Consider the following 18,570-nt stretch of genomic DNA (forward strand, 5'->3'; position numbering starts at 1 on the left):
GTGTCAACATTGTGAGGCAGGGACTGCTTGTGGTGGGGCAGAGGTGGGGGCGCGAGGTCTGAGGGGGCTCTCTGTCCATTCCTCTCCTGCCCCCAGGAGGGGCCTGTCAGAGTCAAAAGTAAACCCTAGCCCTGGCCTCTGCAACCCAGGCGTGATAGACTGAGCCCAGGAGACTGGAGTGGGAGAGTGGGAGGGAGCACCTGTCGAGAGGCAGTGCTAGGTAGGGGGGTGAGTGGGACAGAGAAAGTCCCAGACACCCATCTACAGAGAACAGAGAGGCAGGCATGCAGAGCCAGGAGGGGGCACCCCACTCTCCTTATCCTGCCCCTGGAGCCTGAGAGGACAGATGCTTCCCTGGCCCCGGCCAGATCTGTGGAGGGAGGGTGGGAGGGGAAGAGCAAGGGAGGAGGGGACAGGAGTAGGAGGTGCTGCGGGATCCCTCGTTAACACTCCTTCACATCTCCCCTCCAGAGAGCCACCCTGCTGAGTTGGGGGATTTTCAGAGGCAATTCCTGTTAACGAGCCAATTAAGTTGGGCCAGTGGCCTCTTAATTAGACTTGTTAACACCACCAGGACTGCAGGAGGTAGGGATTCCCCCTATGCCGCCAGCCACCCCCTTCCCTCCATACCAGCCCCCTCCCCAGTACTGCTTTTCTCTGTGCTGGAACATCTGTCCCTGTTTGCTGCCTGTCACCCTCCCTGTGCAGAGGTCTCTCTACGTCTCGGGTCTCTCCCTGCTGCCTGTCTCTGTCCTGCCCCTCTATGAGCCTCTCTGTCCCTGCTGGAGGGGAGGGAAGCAGGAAACGCAGCCAGCCCTGACCACTCGTCTGTGGGGCCCGGGACCAGCTGAAGAGAGGACGCACAGGGCGGAAGGGCGGTGGCTGGGGGCCTTGGAGGCCACAGCTGTGAGGCTGGACCAGAGAATGAATGGAGGCCGCCCCCTGTGGACACTAGAGGCCCAGTGTCCAAGGTTCAAGCCACAGAGCTCCCCCAGTCCACCAGCCCTAGCCATTGAGCCCCTGTCCAGCCTCCCTTCCAAAAACCTGGAGCTTCCAGGAAACATGCCAAGCCCCTTTCCCTGCCCCCCTGCCCCTCCAGCAGAGACTCTGCATCCAGCTGCCTGAGGAGGAGGCTGAAAACTGACCGCTGGGGAGGGAGTGTGGCTGTCATGGTCCCAGAAGCACATCAACCTGACCAACAGCAGCTCAGAACTAAGTCAGTCACTGAGTGCGGCCCTTTAATACTGGAGAGCAGACACAGTCACTAGAGGAGCAAACAGCCACCCAACAGCACAACAAATACAACAGCGAGCAAATAATAACACTTCCCTGCTGCACCTTGGCGGCCTCATTAGGAAGACAGAAACGCAACCGACCACAATGGCAAACCAACGCGGTAAGGGCAGGGCAGGCATGAGAAAATGATAACACACTGGCAGAAGACAACTACGGGCCACAATGTAACATGACATGACAATCCACAGTGTTACAACTGCCACAACAACACAACACAACAAACACAACAACGGCACCACATGCAGCCATGCAACAGCTCCAAAGACAGTAATGACTTAACCCTTTGTCTCTGCGCAGCTCTCCCCCCACCCTGTGGGTGCCCCTACTGAAGTGCTTGTCCATTTCAGAAATTAAATCAAGCAGCAGGGGAAGGATGGGGTTCTTGGCCTTGACGCGGTGACAAATGCTCCAAAGAAATCAGCTGTGAAAAGGTTGTTACAAGCCAGGATGAGAGACAGAGACAGGATGAGGTCATGGACATGGAGAACACAGAGGACGGAGCTGATGGCTCCCTCACACCTGCGCACACAGCCTCACATGGGGGCCACATGCCGGAAACAGTCCCCCCAGGCGTCCTAACCAACTTCACATCAACACACACAGGACTAGGACAGTCACCACAAAGAACAAGCACACACAAGAAAACCGTCCCCAAGGTCACAGCCACACAGGAACACTGTCTCCATCAGGGATGGTAATATCTGATACAAGACCACATGTGTGCACAGGAAGTACACCGTTATCCAAAGGCAGTTACACCTGGAGGCACCATCTCACACTCAGGGAGACAGTTTAACAGGGACACAAACACACAAAGAGACAGAAGCAGAGAGAAACTACCAAACTGTCATGCATGGGTACAGTCTTAACCACAAGGACACAGCCCCACAAAGAACACAGTCACACACTGGGCACAACCCACAAAGCTACAACCACATGGAGAAATGCATGCAGACAGGGATACAGTCTCTCCACATAAGAACACAGCCGAATGCACAAGGACAACCCCACACACTCAGAGAAGCAGCCTTATGCCCAGGGCCTTGGTGGCATGTGGCTCTGCCTTAGACACAGGGCAGGGGCCAGGCCGATGGGAGTGATTGCTGGCAGGCCAGGACAGGTGAGGTCAAGGCAGGCTGACTGTAGGTGGTGGTCAATGGGCTGGCCCAGTGGTCCCTTTGGTCCCTGCCCGTTGGGGAGCAACCCTGGGCAGGCCAGGTTCTCTCTGGGTCTCAGTGTTGGTCTCACAAAGAAGAGGCCACAGGAGCCTCAACCCACCACCCTCCTTGAACCCATAGCCTTGAGGGCGGCAGAGCTCAACCATCAAGTTCTGCTCTGTGCCTGGGGACCAGAGATGCCCCCACCCTCTCTGCCTCTACCAAACCCAGCCAAGGTGTGAGGCAAGGCCTATCTAAGGGAGCAAATCTTGTTCAAAGAGTTTCAAGGTCAGACTTTGTACTGATATGGCCATGTGAGGTGCTGGCTCAAATGTAGTAGAGGGGCTAATGGTCAAGTTGAGAGGGTGCCTGTTTCCCAGCAGGGGAAGCTATACAGAGGACTCAGCCTTCACTGGACAAATGGTAGGGGGAGGGTAGGAGGCCACCAGAGGGCCAGGCTGAGAAATCACTGCCTTCTCCAGCCATTCCAGCTCACTGACCTGTCCCCTTCCTTAGTATGCCAGCCTCCTCCCACTTCTCTGTGCCCATCTTCCCTCTAGGATAAGGAGAAACTGTCTTGCCTGCTGTCTCTCTGAGGGCCTCCTACTGTACCCCAACAAGCCCCCAGGGGACCCCATTTCAGCAGACACTATACAGGAACCTTGCCCCTAGCTGCTCCCAACCCCCAACCCCTCTGCCTGTACCCTACACTCACTCTAGTCAGAGGAGGACTAGTTCACCTCAAGCCAGAGCTATCATCAACATGGGACTACGATGAGGTGCCTGGAGGACTAGGCCTATGAGACATCAGTGGGTGTACCAGCATCATATGACTCATGTCCCTCTGGACGTTCACATGTGACAATGGCAGCACTGCCAGTGTGTCGCTCTGGGGTGGATGCACACAGCTGTGCTGAGGAGGGTTCATGGTCATCTCTGAGAGGGGGCCGGCAGGGAGCCCCACCCACGCATGGCACTCACCCTGTGGACTATGTCTCTGGGCGTAGACAACAGCGGTGGCAGCCAGCATGGCACAGCAGGCCCACGGGACAGGAGCGGCCATCTGTTGGGAGAAATGTGGTGAGGGGAAAGGGGCAGCATCAGCCCAGGCAGGGACCTCCTGGGAGCCCCCTATTCTCAGGCTAGACTGGGGAATCCCAGCCCTAGGGCCAGGGCACCGTGACCCCAAGTGCCCTTCTTTTTTTTTTTTCTTTAAGTCTTCTATTTTTTTTCTTTTTTTTTTTTTTATTGAAGGGTAGTTGACACACAGTATTACATTACATTAGTTTCAGGTGTACGACACAGTGATTCAACATTTATATACATGATAATTCTAGGTACCAGCTATCACCATACCAAGTTGTTACAATATTTTGACTATATTCCTTATGCTATACATTACATCCCAGTTACTTATTTATTTTACAATTCGAAGTCTGTTTATATATATATATATATATATTTATTTATTTATATTTTTTGTGAGGGCATCTCTCATATTTATTGATCAAATAGTTGTTAACAACAATAAATTTCTGTATAGGGGGGTCAATACTCGATGCACAATCATTAATCCACCCCAAGCCTAATTTTCGTCAGTCTCCAATCTTCTGATGCCCAAGTGCCCTTCTTAATGGGGCTTAGAATCCTTTCAAGCCATAGAAAGCAACATAATTGGCATCTGTAGGCAAAGGTTTGCTAAGATGGTGGAAGGAAACCTACAGTGGTTTGCTGTTCGATAAGGCTGCTGGCTGCAGGATGTAGTCAACAATGATCAAGTGAGAATGAAGGATTTTCACATACAAGTCCTTGTAAGAGGCCTCAGCCTGTCCTTCACCCCAGCCACCTGCCCCAGGAGCCTGAGACCCCCAGCCCAGGAGAGGTGCATGTGTCTATACACACCCATAGGGTACACAAAGCACACTTGGCACCTGTCCCCAGAAGCCAGGATGGATCCATTTCCCCCTCCCCCACAACCTGCCGCAGCATAGGCTCATACCTGAGTGCAGGGAAATAACTATTATTTCCTGCAGAAAAAGCCCCAAATCTGGCCCTCCTACCCCAGTTTAAGGAGAGAAGGGGACTGTAAACCAGACAGAAGCAGAGATCCAGAGAGACACTGCCAGACACTCAACCAGGGCCACTATCTGAAATACAGCCAGACATACAGCAAAGACACTGGCCAGAGACACTACCCAAAACCAGACAGAACCCCAAAGAAAAAGCCCCACTTGCAGTTGGAAATAAACAGGAAAGACTGTATGAGGCACAACCAGCCAAGGGCAGAGAAACAGGTAGATACAACTAGAAGACCAGCCAGAGACATGATTGAGAACAACCAACGCACAACCAAAGGACCCACCAGAAACTGTCAAAGACTCAGCCAGATACAAGCAGACATACAACCCCAGAAAGAGCAAGAAGCAGAGGCAGAGAAACCATCAGTGACAAAGCCAGTGTACTAGAGACACTAGCAGAAACAGTGCCAGGGAAACTGCCTGACACACAAGCAGAGAAATACCAGAGAAACTGACAGACACAAACAGGCATACACCCAGAAAAACAGCTAGAGAGAGAGCCAAAGACACAGCCAGATGCTCAGTCAGGAAGTATGCACACCACTAAAAACACTGCCAGGGACACTCCGACACACAGTCAGACACACTGCCAGACACAGCCAGAGACCCTGTCAGAAATAATGCCAGAGGAATGGCCAGAGAAAGAGCCAGAGACACTGCAAACAGAGCTGTGGCAGAAGGATGAATGTGGGTGTCAGCTTGTTGCAGCGGGTGGGGGAGTTGGAGCAGGTCTGACTTGAAGGGACTCCTTTACAAAGGGAGAGGGCTCCTGCCTGCCCTCTGCTACACTCACCCCTCACCAGGCACATCCTCCATTCTGCACCTGGTTTTCCTCCAGCCACAGCCGCAGGTGCTCCGATGACCGCCCTCCCAGCACAGTTCCTCTCTCTAGGCCCCATGTGGCTTCAGCTACCCTCCCACATCAGTGACTTCTTGAGCCTTAGCTACCACTTGGCCTGGCTCCTCCTGACCCGCAGCCACTCCTCAGACCTAAGAAGCTGAAAATAAACCCCGAACTTCCTAAATTCAGAGCTGGTGCTGGAAAGAGAGAGAGAAAGAGAAAGACAAGAGGTTCAAGGCCTACTTGGTTCTCCACCTCAACCCTTGCAGGTAGCCCTCAGGCTCTCCCTGCCTCCTTTGCCATCTGTTCATTCTTTTTCCTCACAGCCAGGAAGATACTCTAACTCAGTGACAGGCCACTGCCCACCACATGGGGGCAGGAACCAGGGCACAGCGCTGGACGAGCAGGCGGAGTGGACCAAGCTTAGCTCACAGGATGGGAGAAGAGGAACAGGGTGGCCTTCTACTTTCAGCTCCTCCCTGGTCCCAGTTTGAAGGGGATGGGGCAAGAAGATGGCCTGGCATGAGTGTGTATGCATACCAACACACAAGCACATATGCACAGGCACTCGCGCACGTACACACACACACACACACACACACACACACAGATCCCTTCAGGGAGAGGGATGGCTTCTTCATCAAAGTCGCCTCCATCAGCTGGATGAGTTACTGTAAGGGCCGGGCCCTGGGCCAACGGGGCTGCAGCCATGGGAGATGGACGCTGCTGAAAGCCAGTGCTGCAGAGTGGGGGATGGGGTACCAAGACAGACACTGCATGGTTGGGGGCACCCAGAAAAGGGAGAGACCTGGGGAGAGAGGGACAGAGACAAGGGGAGAGAGGGAGAGTTGTGAGCCAAGTCCCAGAGGGATAAGAAGAGACCAAGACAGGGAGAAATGGAAGAGATCTCACAGGAAGAGAGATGGGGAGCTTAGGAGAAGGGCAGAGATTCAAGGGCAGAGGGAGAGGCAGACCCAGAGAGAATGACAGGGACACTAGCAGGATCTCTATACTCACCCTAGAACATCTCCGTAAGCCCACCCATCTCCTCCAGGGTGAGGGGAGGATGGGGTCAGTGCAGCCTTCCTGGGTGTTACAGGGCTTCTCCCTGGGAATCCAGGAGCCCAGCCCCAGGGGATAAGGGTAGACTAAAACCCCACCCTGCCCCACCCCATCTCTGACCCTGGCAGATCCAGAAAACTCCAGGCCAATTTCCCCTTTCCCTTCCCTCAGAATCCCAGCTTAGCCTATTCCTAGGTAGGGAAGCTGAGACCAGAGGCATCCAGGCTATACCTCCATCCTGCCCTAGTTTACCTCAGGCCACCCATTCCAGGGCAAAGAGCATCTTTCCCAGGATTTTTCCGAGTCCACACCCCATGGCTCTGGAACAGATCTGGAGGATAAATCCCATGAAGCCCCAGATAAGGGCTAGGCAAACTGGCCCTGGCTCCTTATAGACTCTTCCAGGAGGCTACCCTGGCCTCCAGCCCCAGCCCCAGAAGGAGGAGGCAACAAAGGTCACCCCACTAGAAAGAAAGGAGCTCAGTCAGTGCCCAGGCAGCCCCAAAACCCTTATCAGCACAAGGAGCACAGCACCTCTCTCCTAATACAGAACCTACGATGTCATCATATACACATACACATACATGCAGGTGACACAGCAAGAGACATATCCTGGGCCCTCAACTTATTGCCACTTGCCCACCATGACACAAAAACACCATTACACAGTGATAACAACACCCAGTGGAAATTACACAGTTGAACAGCTGAGAGTGACACACAAGGGTGTTGACAGTCACTACAGTGACAATGATGTAGTGAGTGACAGTCACATACAATGACAACAAATGGGGCAATGATACCTGTTGAAATTGACATGGTCACAGTGACAGGAACCTCAGAATCAAAGGTGTGATGAGACCGAGAGTAATGTACAGTGATGGTGACACAGGGATGTTGGCAGTCAGACTCAGTAACGTGGCCAGTCACACAGAATAAGTCTGGTCTGTGGTGAGCTCACACCAGTTCACAGGCACCATGGAGGCTAACAGTCACTAGCCGTAGCACTGACAGGCTCCAGATCAGGGTCCTCAATTACACAATTCCTGAGTCTGGCTTAGGATCCAGGGCCCAAGACCCCTCTTTGCCAGCCCCAGCAAAGTTCCAGGTGCCCTCTGTCCCCAGCCTTAGCCCCTGCACAGCTGAAGGCAGAAACTGAGGGAGAAAAGGTATAAGCTTTGGAGAAGCAGAGAGCAGTTTAGGTTATACATGGGGCCTCATCCCCTTCCCCTGTCCCCACCCCTGTCCCCAACACTGAGGAATCCCTGCCACATCCAGGGTGGGGGGTTCTGAGCACCACTGACTGAGGCCCAGCTCTAACTGTGGGTAAGTGCTGATGTGCAGTAGTATGTTCTGAGCTTCAGGGTGCTGGCTGGTGTGGGTGTGCTGAGAGTCAGATAGGCTTAATCTGGCCTGGACAATGAATAAGCAGGAAGGCCCTTGTGGAGCCTCCAAAAGTTGAAATCCAACAAACATCACTGGGCTGGACACCATCCTCAATGACCCACGACCAGGGTGAGGTCAGGAACATTGTGATGGAGGGATCTGACCCATAGCAGGGCCATGGTGACATCTCCATAGCTTCTAGTCCCCTCAGAAACCGCAAACTCCAGAATCCCTCCATGTGAAGACTCTGCCCTGGGGCCTCATCCCCTTCCCCTGTCCCCACCGCTGCCCGTAGAGGATGCATCCTGGGAAGAAGGCAAGGTCACAGGACAGGACACAGCATGGACTCATGGATTCAAGGGCCTGGGGACTATAGAGGCCTCAGACCTGCAGAGGGATTAGGTTGCAGTGAGGAGGACAGACACCTACACTTGGAGGTGGGGAGAGAAAATGAGAGACAGAGCAGGGGCAGAGACAGGGACAGGGATGTGGTGGGCAGGGAAGAACAGCATTGGCCGAGGGGGAGCCTGGGAGAGACAGTCAGAGCAGGCTGGAAGCTCCAGGATGGGGAGGAGGGGCTGAGGCCGGGAGGCCCCCAGATCCCACCAGGCCTAGGCAGCCTGGACAGCGTGGGCGGTGGAGGCGGGGGCAGAGGCCTGAGCCTTCCAGAGTGGGGGTAGGCCAAGAAGGGAGGCCTGGCCCCTGGCAGCTGGCCCGGCAGGCCCCCCACTGGGGAGGGGGCGGACCCAGGTCAGGGGCCAGCTCCTGGGGCTGGAGCTGGCTGGCCAGGGCAGGCTCCTACTTCCCGTGGTGTCTCTCCATCTTGTCTCTGAGTCTCTTGTCTCTGGCTCTCTCTTTCTCTCTCAATCCAGACCTGGCCCCCTTAGCAATTGGTACCCCCACCCCAAGTGGCAGAGGACCCAGAAGACATGCCTGGGTTCAGAATTCAAGACTTATCTCCTCCCAGGGTGCCACTTCCCTACCCACTCCAGGGGCAAGCTCAGGATAAAGGACCCCAACCAAACATAGGCCCCCTCCTCTCCACTGTAGAAGAGGGCAGGAGAAGCTGAGCACCAGTGGAAGGGGGGCCAGAGGGAGGCAGGGGGAATGGTCCCCTAGCTTCAACGGCTGGCGGAGGTTGTGGAAAAGGAGGCGGCCCAATGTGAGTGAGTTGGGGGGGTGGGTATCCGCACCTGCTGTTGTGACCTCCACAGCCCGAGATGGGGGCCTCGGGGTAGGGGGACAAGATTCCGATGGATTTTGGCAGCAGCCTGGACTCTGAGTACTCAAACCCCCCACCCCCAGCCTCTTGCACCATGGGGACCCTGAGATCAGCATGTGCATGCCCTGCTGCACGTGTGTGCGGGCGTGTTGTAGGGGGAGCCTGGGGCCCTCTCATGATGGGCCTGGCTGGGCAGCTGGGAGAGGTCTTGGGGAGGTGGGAATCTGAATCCCACCAGCCCATGCCCACTTGTGAAGCCCCACTTGGCCCACGTGCTGCCTGGTTACCTGGGCATTGGCTTATAGTGCACATATATGCAGGCCTAGGCTTAAACAGCCCTCTAGGTGCAAAGGGTCTGGGATTTCTTCATCAAACATCATCTGGTCCAGCCCCCTCCTTCTCAAATGGGGAGCAGGAAGGGGCAGATAAATTCGTATCTTCCCTTTGGGCACATGGGCTCTGGACAGCTTCACAGAACTTCATGTACAAGTACCAAATCCCCCAACCCCTAACCTCAGTGGAGAGTCCCTTCTGGCTTCTAGAAGAATCAGGAGTACTCTTCTAACCAGAAAAGGCCCACAAACCAGTCAGATTTAAATCTGCAGGGAGTGGGGGCTGCTCCTCTTGGAGGGGTAGAATGCTGCCGCAGGAGGCTAGACAGCTGGAAGAACTCCACGGAAGTGGGGGATGGGCAGAGCGATGGGGGGAATGAGACTTCCTTTAGTTGACAGGGGAGAGGGCTCACAGAGGGATGAGGCAGGGCAAGAAGGATGCTGCAGGGCCCTCCATGGAGACAGAAGGATGAACAGAGTAGCTTTCCAGACTTGGGGGATGGACAAAGACCTATTTGCCCCAGCATCTCCCATTGCACCCCACCCCTGGCCCCATCACTGCTCTGGTGAGGACACACCCTTGAATATATACACAGAGGCCTATGCTTGCAAGCTTGTGTATACACACACACACACACACACACACACACACGGCGGGGATGGAGGGGGGCAGTGCATGTGAAACAAAAAGAACTGAAGATGGTCTTTCTGAAGGAACTGGAGGTGAATGAAGGGAACAGAAACTATCTTCATGTAATAGTGTCCCGTTCTCCCTGCCCCCCTAACCTGCATGCACACTGCACACTACTTCTGAGGAAGCTTCTGATCTGCTGGGCAAAAGCAAGCCATCCTTCCTCCCCCTTCCTCCCCTCCTCACAGTGGGGAAGCCAGAGCAATCTGTTCCTGATGGGTAAACACAGGCATGAGTATGCGCACACATACTCACACACACACCAGCAATTCAGGGTCACAGAGCACCCAGTGCTCACTTCACCCCCAGACGCAGCACACAGGCTCTCACTACCACCCAGCAGAGCTCCTCAAAACCCCCCACTTCCACATACATACCCAGAGCTTTACAGACACACCCAGGAGGCCTCTCACAGATACTGGCCCTCAGAATCTACCATCGTAGCCACACATCGTGGCCCCCCACATGGACACCCACTTCCACAGTCTCGCACACACAGTGTGCAGACACACACGCATATTGTCACAGTCACACACATAGACTCTCTCACACACATTCACTCAAAACACTCATGGTCTCACATATGGATACCATCACACACTCAGAACAGGCGATCTTCCACACAGATACCATTTACCATTGCACCTCCAGAAACTCAGAGCCCCTGCCCATACCCTCAGCCTCTCACATCCCCACAAAGATACACACTCAGAATAGTCACTCCATACTGGGGCCTGGAGTTGCCTAGGCTGCACTTGGGGGAGGGGAATAAAGCTCAGAGCAGCCTGAAGGCAAGAAGGAAAAGGGAAGGAGGAACTTCGTTGGTCTCTAAAAAGTGAGGAAATAGACAGTTTTTCCCTAGGTGGCTCCTTCCTCCCCTAACCCAGCTTTTACCAGCACTGGGGAATAAGAGGAGCTTCAGGCCAGGCAGGAGAGGTGAGGACACCTCTGGGTGAAGAGATGGTGGCACTGGAAGTAGCAGGAGTCAGAAAACCCCATAAACCAGCCCACTCCCCAAATCCCTACTGCACCCCCATCCCCTCTTCTCCAGGATGAGGGTCAGCAGCAGCTCAGCCTACCCACCTGTGATATCATATATACCAGGCCTCTTCAAAACCTCTCTGTGCCCACAACTGTCTATAGAATTCCCTCAATGTTAGGCCCAGGTACAGGAGGGGAGGAAAGGGGAAGGAGATAGGACCTCAGCCCACAATCCCTATCAAAGCCCTATCATCATGGTCACACCCAAAGCGACAGAGACAGCACTGGTCAAGCCAGTGCTGTCTCTATCCTCTAAAGACAAGAGTCCTAAAATGTTCTTGGACCCTGAAGCCCTGCCACCCCCACCCCCACCCCTAATTACAAGAGAGGATGCTGTGTCGCTGTCCAGGCAGAATGGAATCCAGGCTGTGCTGGCCATGCCCCAACCAGAGAACAACTGGCAGTGCTGCTGACATCCTCACCTCTTGCCACTCCAAGCGTACCTTGGGCCCTGATGCCCCATCCTAAAGGGACCCTGACAGGGCTTCAAGGAAGCCACGTAGAGGAGCAGACACAAGGCAGCAGGGCCTAAGGAAACTGGGCAGGGCAATCCCATACAGCCAGGTGAGGAACGTGGGAGGCAGGCATAAATTGGGAACAAATGAAATCAGGCAGCAGGCTCTAGGGAAACAGAGGCCAGGTGACAGAGCCCAAAAGGATGTGGGCTGTGGGTGCCAAGTGAAGCCAGGGAGTGGGGACTAAAGTTAGCTAGGAGGTGGGGACAAATGAAGCCAGGCAAGAGGCCCCTAGGACATGAGAAAAGAAGGATAGCAGGAGCTCATCCCCTCTGTCTAGATGTCAACCCCACAGCCTGGGCCTCTCTCTCAGTAGCCCCTTCCCACCCAGGTGGTGGTCCCCTCCCCCAGGCCAATGGACACAGCCAGAGCCCCCTCCTCTCTCTGAGGCCTGGTCCGGTTGCAGCCAATGGGCCCCGGCCCCATCCCTGGGACCTCAGGAAGTCCCAGTCCCTCCCACCGGCTGCAGAGGCAGGGGGGCTGGGGGAGAAAAAGAGAAGAGTAGAGAGACAGCTTGGCAAGGGGAGCGCGCCGAGCAGCCGCGGGGGGCGGGGGCCGAGAAAGGAGCGGGAAGCGCCGAGGCGGGCTGGCGGGCGGGCTGGCGGGCGCGGGCGGGGGTGTCTCGGCGGCGGCAGTGGGGGTGACAAGTTCTCCGGCCCTGCGGCCGAGCGGCCACTGACCTGAGTCCCCGCGCAGGCGCCCCGTCGGTGCCTCCGGCGCTCCGTGGGACCGCCCGGCCGCTCGAGGGCATCGGGCCCCCAGAGCTCGGGGCTGGTCGACTCGGAAGGCTGCAAGACCCCCCCACCAGCACACACCGCGAGAGTCCCGGCGGGCGGGCGAGGGATCGGGCTGAGCTGCAAGCGAGGCGGCGAGCGGCCCGGGAGGAGGGGAGGAAGGAGCGCGCCGCAAGCGAACGAGCAGGAGATCCGAGCTAGCGGAGGGAGCGAGTGAGGGACGGCAGGCAGTGAGGTCATCCTTTGAATCTAATTGTCTGAGTCAGGAGGAGATGTGGCACTTGATGCAGGGGGAGAGGAGGGGGAAGGGACCCTCCTTCCCCTCCCGGCTCCCGGGCCCCTCCGCACACCCAGGGTCAGCCGGGGCCTCCCTTCCCCGCCCCGGGCGAAAGGCCTCGGGCCAACTCGGACAGACCCCTGCCTGTCTCCGGGCTGACCTCTGCTGCCGGGGGGAATCAGTGCGCCGTGGGATACGGGACCCAGTCCCACATCACCCTGAGAGAGTGGCTACCTTCCTTCTCTCTGGGAGTGATGGGACCCTCCACCCAGGCCCAGGTCACCTTCCAGCATTTCTAAGGGTAACGGGAGGCCCCAACCCACCCCCAGGTCATATTTCTGCCCTTTAAGAATAGACGGGGAACTTCAGCCAGCCTTCCAGTTACCTTCTTGTCCTTAGGAGCATGAATTCCCCAAATCTATTCCTCAAGTTACTTTTTGCATTGAGAATTTGGGAGAACCTGGACACTGAACCTCAGCTCACCTTCCTGCTGCCTGAGAATGATAGTCCTTCCTGCTACCCAGTCCTTTAGTTACTGTACTTGGACGGCACAAGGACCCACAAGTGACCCCAGTGTCTCCATTTCTGCATGCCCAACCCTTCAGGAGGGGCAGGAGTGGGCCAGACTCCTAGGGTACCCAGGGGCTGCCCAGGGGACCAAGCTATTCAGATGGGGGGGGGCAACATGGCAACCAGCCCTGGCCTGTCAGGTGTGCACACCCATACATGCACATATGAGCACATGCACACATGTGTAAACACACACAGAGAGGGGGCGGAAGCAGCACCAGGCAGCTGGGGATGCTCACACCAAAGGCCACACACCCTTCCCTTTTACCCCCCCCATGGAGAAGGGGTGATAAATATTTAAGGGGCTTTTAGCTCTGAAGGGGCTGAAGTTGGGGGAGGGAGGGGGATTCACGATGCCTGATTAATGGGGTTAAGGCTTGGATCAATCTGTCCGCCCGCCGCTCCCTCCACCCTCCTTCTCCCTCCCTCCGCCTAATGCGCTTTATCAGGAGACGCTTTTCTGACTTGGCAGCGTCGGGTGTTTTAAATAGACCCATTTAGAGCAAGGGTTGGGGGAGAAAAAAGGGGGGGAAGGCAGACAGAGATTGAAACAGGCTGGGAGACAGAGACAACCCTGAGAGTGAGAGACTGGGAGAGGAGAGACAGAAGGAGACACAGAAACAGGAGGTAAGAGATTAAAGGTGAGACTCCTACCCAGGCTGAAATGAGGTAGGGGGGCAAGGATGATGAGAGGCCAAGGGGAAGCTAGGGAGGAACAGAAACAAACAAAAAAAAGAGACAGAGACAGAGACACAGAGAGAGGAAAGGAGCCACTAGCAGTGGAGAGAAACCCAGAGAGAGAGGCTCTCTGCAAGGGCTGAGTGCTTGCCTGGGAGACAGCAGAGATCTTTTATTTCCAAAAACAGTTTTTCATCCACTTTGTTAAATTAAAAAGCTGTTTTTAAAGTGGTGCTGGAGGTGCTGCTGGGGGAGGGTGGACAGAACTGCCAAATCCTCCCTCCTGGCCTCCTCCTGGGCCTCCACAGAAGCTGCCTCAGCCTTAACCCCCGGGGGTGTTCTTCGGCTCCCCCTGCTCTCTGCGATCCTCTAGGATCCCCAGGGACAGGGTCAGGGCATCTGAGCTACTGTTCATTGGCAGGAAGTCCTTCCTGCTGTCTGGCCTCACTCCCTCCTGCTGCAGGGAGCCCAATCTCTTGCCTAACCACTAGCCTTCTCTTCTTCAGCCTCTGTTCTGGCTACCTAAGGTGTTCCCAATTGCAGGAAGGGTGTTATGTGCCCTCACAGCTCAGTAACTCACTTTCCCAACAAGCAACCAGACTACTTCCAGGTGTGCCCTCTATAAATATTTATTATCTATTATTGTGTAAATCTCGACTTCTATCAAATACCCCAGCCCATGTCTTTAGGTCCCTCTGGGAATGGTGAGATGGAAGTTTAGCTCTCTACAGCCCTCTGGAAACTCCCTTCCTATTCTTCTGAACCCCAGCTCCATTTTAAGTCCCTTTCATGACCATGTGTCAGTCTGGGATAGCCCACCCCACCCTCAATAACATCCCAGTCCTAGTTCTGAAGGGTCATTACTCCCCTACTCCGGGCCGGGAAAATGGCCAGTCTGTTTGGGAACTGAGATGAAAAGCCCAGCCCTGCCTTTGTGGGCCTCTGGCGGGTTTTGGACAATAGGCCCTTCCGTTCCGCTCCAGCGCCTCGATTCCTTGGACGCCCCCACCCCCAGGCTGCCAATCCAGGGGCCTTGCCTGGCCCCAGTGAAAGGCGGGGGAGTCAGGCCCAGCCCCACCACTGGCCCCAGAAGATTTGGACTTTCCGACCTCCCATCCCATTTCCTCCAAGCCCAGCTGCTCCCCCAGTCAAGCCAGAGATGGTCTGGGGCAGAAAGAGAGCCCGACAAGGAAACAGAAACCTACTCCCACATCTGGGATGCAGCTCCCTCAGTGCTGAACCCGGTTTTGTGACCTGGCTTTGCCCTTGTCTTTGTGACTGTGGGTAAGTCTCTTCCCCTTTGTGGGCCTATCCCAGGGGCATGAAAATCCTCAGGAGGAAAGAGGACAGGGGAAAGAAGGAAGGGATCTTAGGCATCCCTTCACTCATGTCGCTAGACCTACAGCCCCACTGCACCTGCCTGATGCTCTGAGATTGACCTGCCTCGTTTGGGTCCCCAGCACATACCTCTTTACCTCTGGCCACACACAGAGCACATCAATGTCCTTTCTCCTCCTCCTCCAGACCAAACTCTTCCCCAGACTTCCAAAACTGAGGGGGTGGGGTGATGTGACAAGGCTGGATTCTAGAAGGGCAAAGGGCACAAGTCAGAGGTCACAGAGAAGCCACAGCTTTTAGTTCAACTCGGAGCTTATTCCATAAGTTCCATTCACTGTGAGAAGGGGAGACTGATGAAGGTGAGACTTAAGCATCTAAAAAAGGAAAAATTAGGAGAAGCCCAGACTCCCTCCAGCACCCCTTGCAGACTTCATGTTCTGAACCACAGGGACAAAGGGAAACCAGAAGCTGTCAGGAAGGCCTGACACCACACACAAATACACACTCAAACACACCCACAGAAAATCCTAAAATCTCTACACAACCATTCACAGACACAAGTACCTCCACATCACATATTCTCACATAAACACATGGCCACCAGTAAGGCATAAAACCCACCATCATACCATCCTTTTCCTCTTCCTCTTCACCACTATGACTTACTGGACATCTGTTATGTGCCAGGAACTGTGTTAGGCACTTTATATGCTTTATCTCATTTAATCCTCAGGGCTTCTCCATGAGGTAGGTTCTATTAGTATTCTCATTTGACATTTGAAAAAGCTGAGATTCAGGGAAGTTAAGTAACTTGCCCAAGACCACACAGCTGATCAGGTCCAGAGCTTAGATTTGAATCAAAGTCTAGTTCTAAAGGCTTTCTGCTATACCAGTTTGCCTCTGCAGATCTCTCTACCACCTGTACTGTGCCTTTCCCAATAATTATGGTGACAGTTAATACTTGTTCAGTATCCTTGATGAGCCAAATAGCATAAGTACTTACCATATATTTTCGTGTTGAATCATCATAACAATCTTTGGAGGTAATCCTATTTCCATTTTACAGATGAGGAAACTGAGGCTCAGGAAGCAAAAGAACCTTGCCCAAAGTCACATAACTGGTAGTGGTAAGGGAGATGGCACTGTACTCGGGGCTATCTTGAAAGCTACTGTTGCTTCTACAGGCTCCAGTCACTTAACAGAACCCTCACCTACAAGATCCCAGGAGATCCTCAGGGTCCACCAACCCCACTCCTCTCAAAAAACAGGTCCAGATGTGTCTGCCAAAGGCATGATCAGGTACCTAAACACATAGCCTTGAGAAAGGGCCTCTAAGTCATTCAACGCTGCCCAGATGGAGAGACACCACCAACCAGGGACAGATGGCCAGAAACTAAAACAAGGTGTTAGAGATGGGCTGGCTGGTGGTAACAGCTACAGACATACCAAAAGATGGGCCCAAAGAGAGGGAGGCAGAAAGACAGACACACATATTGGGTCAAAGAATGATAGATATAGTCGACAAAGGAGCCAATCAAGGGAGGGGAGTGTACAAGCTGACATGAAAAACAGCAGATACACACCAACATACACAGACACTGAGACACATACAGAGCCATCCAACCTTCCCAAGAAAAGAATTGTGAAAGCAAACAAGTCTCGGGCTGTGGTGCATGTGTATGTGTACGTGTGCGTGTGTTGGGGGGCATGCCGTCTGTATTGCTACGCACATTACACCAGCTGCTTCCAGCAATTTCATCTGATTAATAATAAATGCACCGTAATTACAGCCGCTCCCCCAGTCCTTTCTGTTTTTTGTCAGCTGCCGCCAGGCCAACCCCCATGGACCCTATGGCCCCCTCCATCCTCACGTGCTGACTCCTAGGAGGCTGAGGGGACATGGGCTGATGGAGGAGGCCAGACTCCCAACGTGAGGGGGAATACCCATCTCTCTGTTTGGATTAATGTCTTCGGCCTCCATGCAAAAGGTTATCTCCCTTAGGTCTCACTCAGCACTCTCCCCCAACCCTAGTATAGCCTAGGGGCCCAGGTCTGGGATGCAGAGAGATTAACTCTGAACCTCCCCCCTGCCCAGTCTTTATCACTCACTGGCTGAAAGAAGTCTCCATTCACAAACTTCCCCTAGCCTTGGAACCCCACAGGCTCAAAAGAGGAAGCACCAGAACAGAGGCCCCTACCCTGTCATTCCAACCCAGGTAGCTGAGGGTCTCTGCCCTCTTGTGGACCCCCACACTTTGGACACTTGGTAGCTCCCCCTCCCATCCCTGTGCCCCCCTAGGTCCACCTCCTTCCAGGCCTCCCACCACAGCTCTCCAAGGCAGCTCTATCAGAATCAGCTGCCGGTTTGTGCTGATCTGTTTCTAATCGCTGGGGCCTGGTTCACGCTTGCCCCCCCACCCCCAATATTGATTCCATTATTTGGAGAGTCATTGACGTCAGGGGCCTGGATGGGTGCCAAAACCGCCTTCTCTCCAGGCCTGGGCCAGGACCCAGCCCCCTGATCCCGAGATTTCTCAGAGGGGCCCAGAAACGTCGGTTCACAGGCCAAGGTCACATGGCATCTACCCTCAGAGGCTAGGTTCTTCTTACCTTTTAGGGACCACTGTGCAGCTCCTTTCTCTCTGCACAGAGGCCTGCGGGTCAGATGTGAGGTAGGGGCCTATAAAGGAAGGTGTGAAAGAACATCACTGGGACTTGGACTTCAAGGAAGGGCTTGAGGAGGTAGGATGGAGTCAGTGGCTCAGGAAAGGCTACTTGGGGAAGGTATTTTTCCTTTGTCACACACTTATTTTGGAATATCCTGAAGCTGGACTTGAAACAGTGACTACTGACTACTAGATATTTATGTCTGATATCAGATATATCTCCAGATTCCCTACAAAGGAAATTCTCTGCAGTGTAGGATAATAGCTTACCCTAAATGTTGCCATAATCTAACTGGCACCACTAATTTTATATATCTTTATTCCATAGAGAGCAAAGGCTCTCTCCGATGCATCTCTCACCCATGCTGTCCTGGCTTTCCCATACTCTCCCGGTGTCTCCTGGCTCGGTGTCTATCTGATCCAGAGGCAGCCGCTGCTACACTGGCCCACACCAGCAACTCCAAGGCTCTGGCTGGATAGGGTATTTTTAGGATCTGAACCTTGTGTCCTTAGGCAGACATTAATAACCAATATAGACAGTCTGTGGTGCCCAGAGCAGCTAAACAACCTCAGAGCCCATCCTTGGAGGCCCAGAGTCCAAGAGAACCAGACCTAGAGAGAGCAAGGGACATACACAACCACATGGGAGAAGAAGACTTTCCCACCTTTTGAACAATCCTGAAGCT

The 18,570-nt window shown here is 54.3% G+C and overlaps 1 protein-coding gene across 4 annotated transcripts in view; it reads right to left on the reverse strand.

Annotated features, from left to right (window-relative positions):
* Nucleotides 1-18,570, reverse strand: part of CNTFR (ciliary neurotrophic factor receptor) — a 39,420-nt gene that overhangs the window by 13,921 nt on the left and 6,929 nt on the right. For 2 of the 4 annotated variants that reach the window (XM_057498781.1, XM_036897997.2), the window contains exon 2: nucleotides 3,435-3,516. In XM_057498781.1, coding sequence (XP_057354764.1) covers nucleotides 3,435-3,516 — 82 coding nt within the window. Of the gene's footprint in view, nucleotides 1-3,434; nucleotides 3,517-12,301; nucleotides 12,520-15,347; nucleotides 15,466-18,570 lie in introns of those variants that run through there. The other 2 variants (XM_036897998.2, XM_036897996.2) reach the window with 2 other exon arrangements.

Source organism: Manis pentadactyla, chromosome 3 (genome assembly GCF_030020395.1).
Source record: "Manis pentadactyla isolate mManPen7 chromosome 3, mManPen7.hap1, whole genome shotgun sequence".
Lineage (NCBI taxonomy): Eukaryota > Metazoa > Chordata > Mammalia > Pholidota > Manidae > Manis > Manis pentadactyla.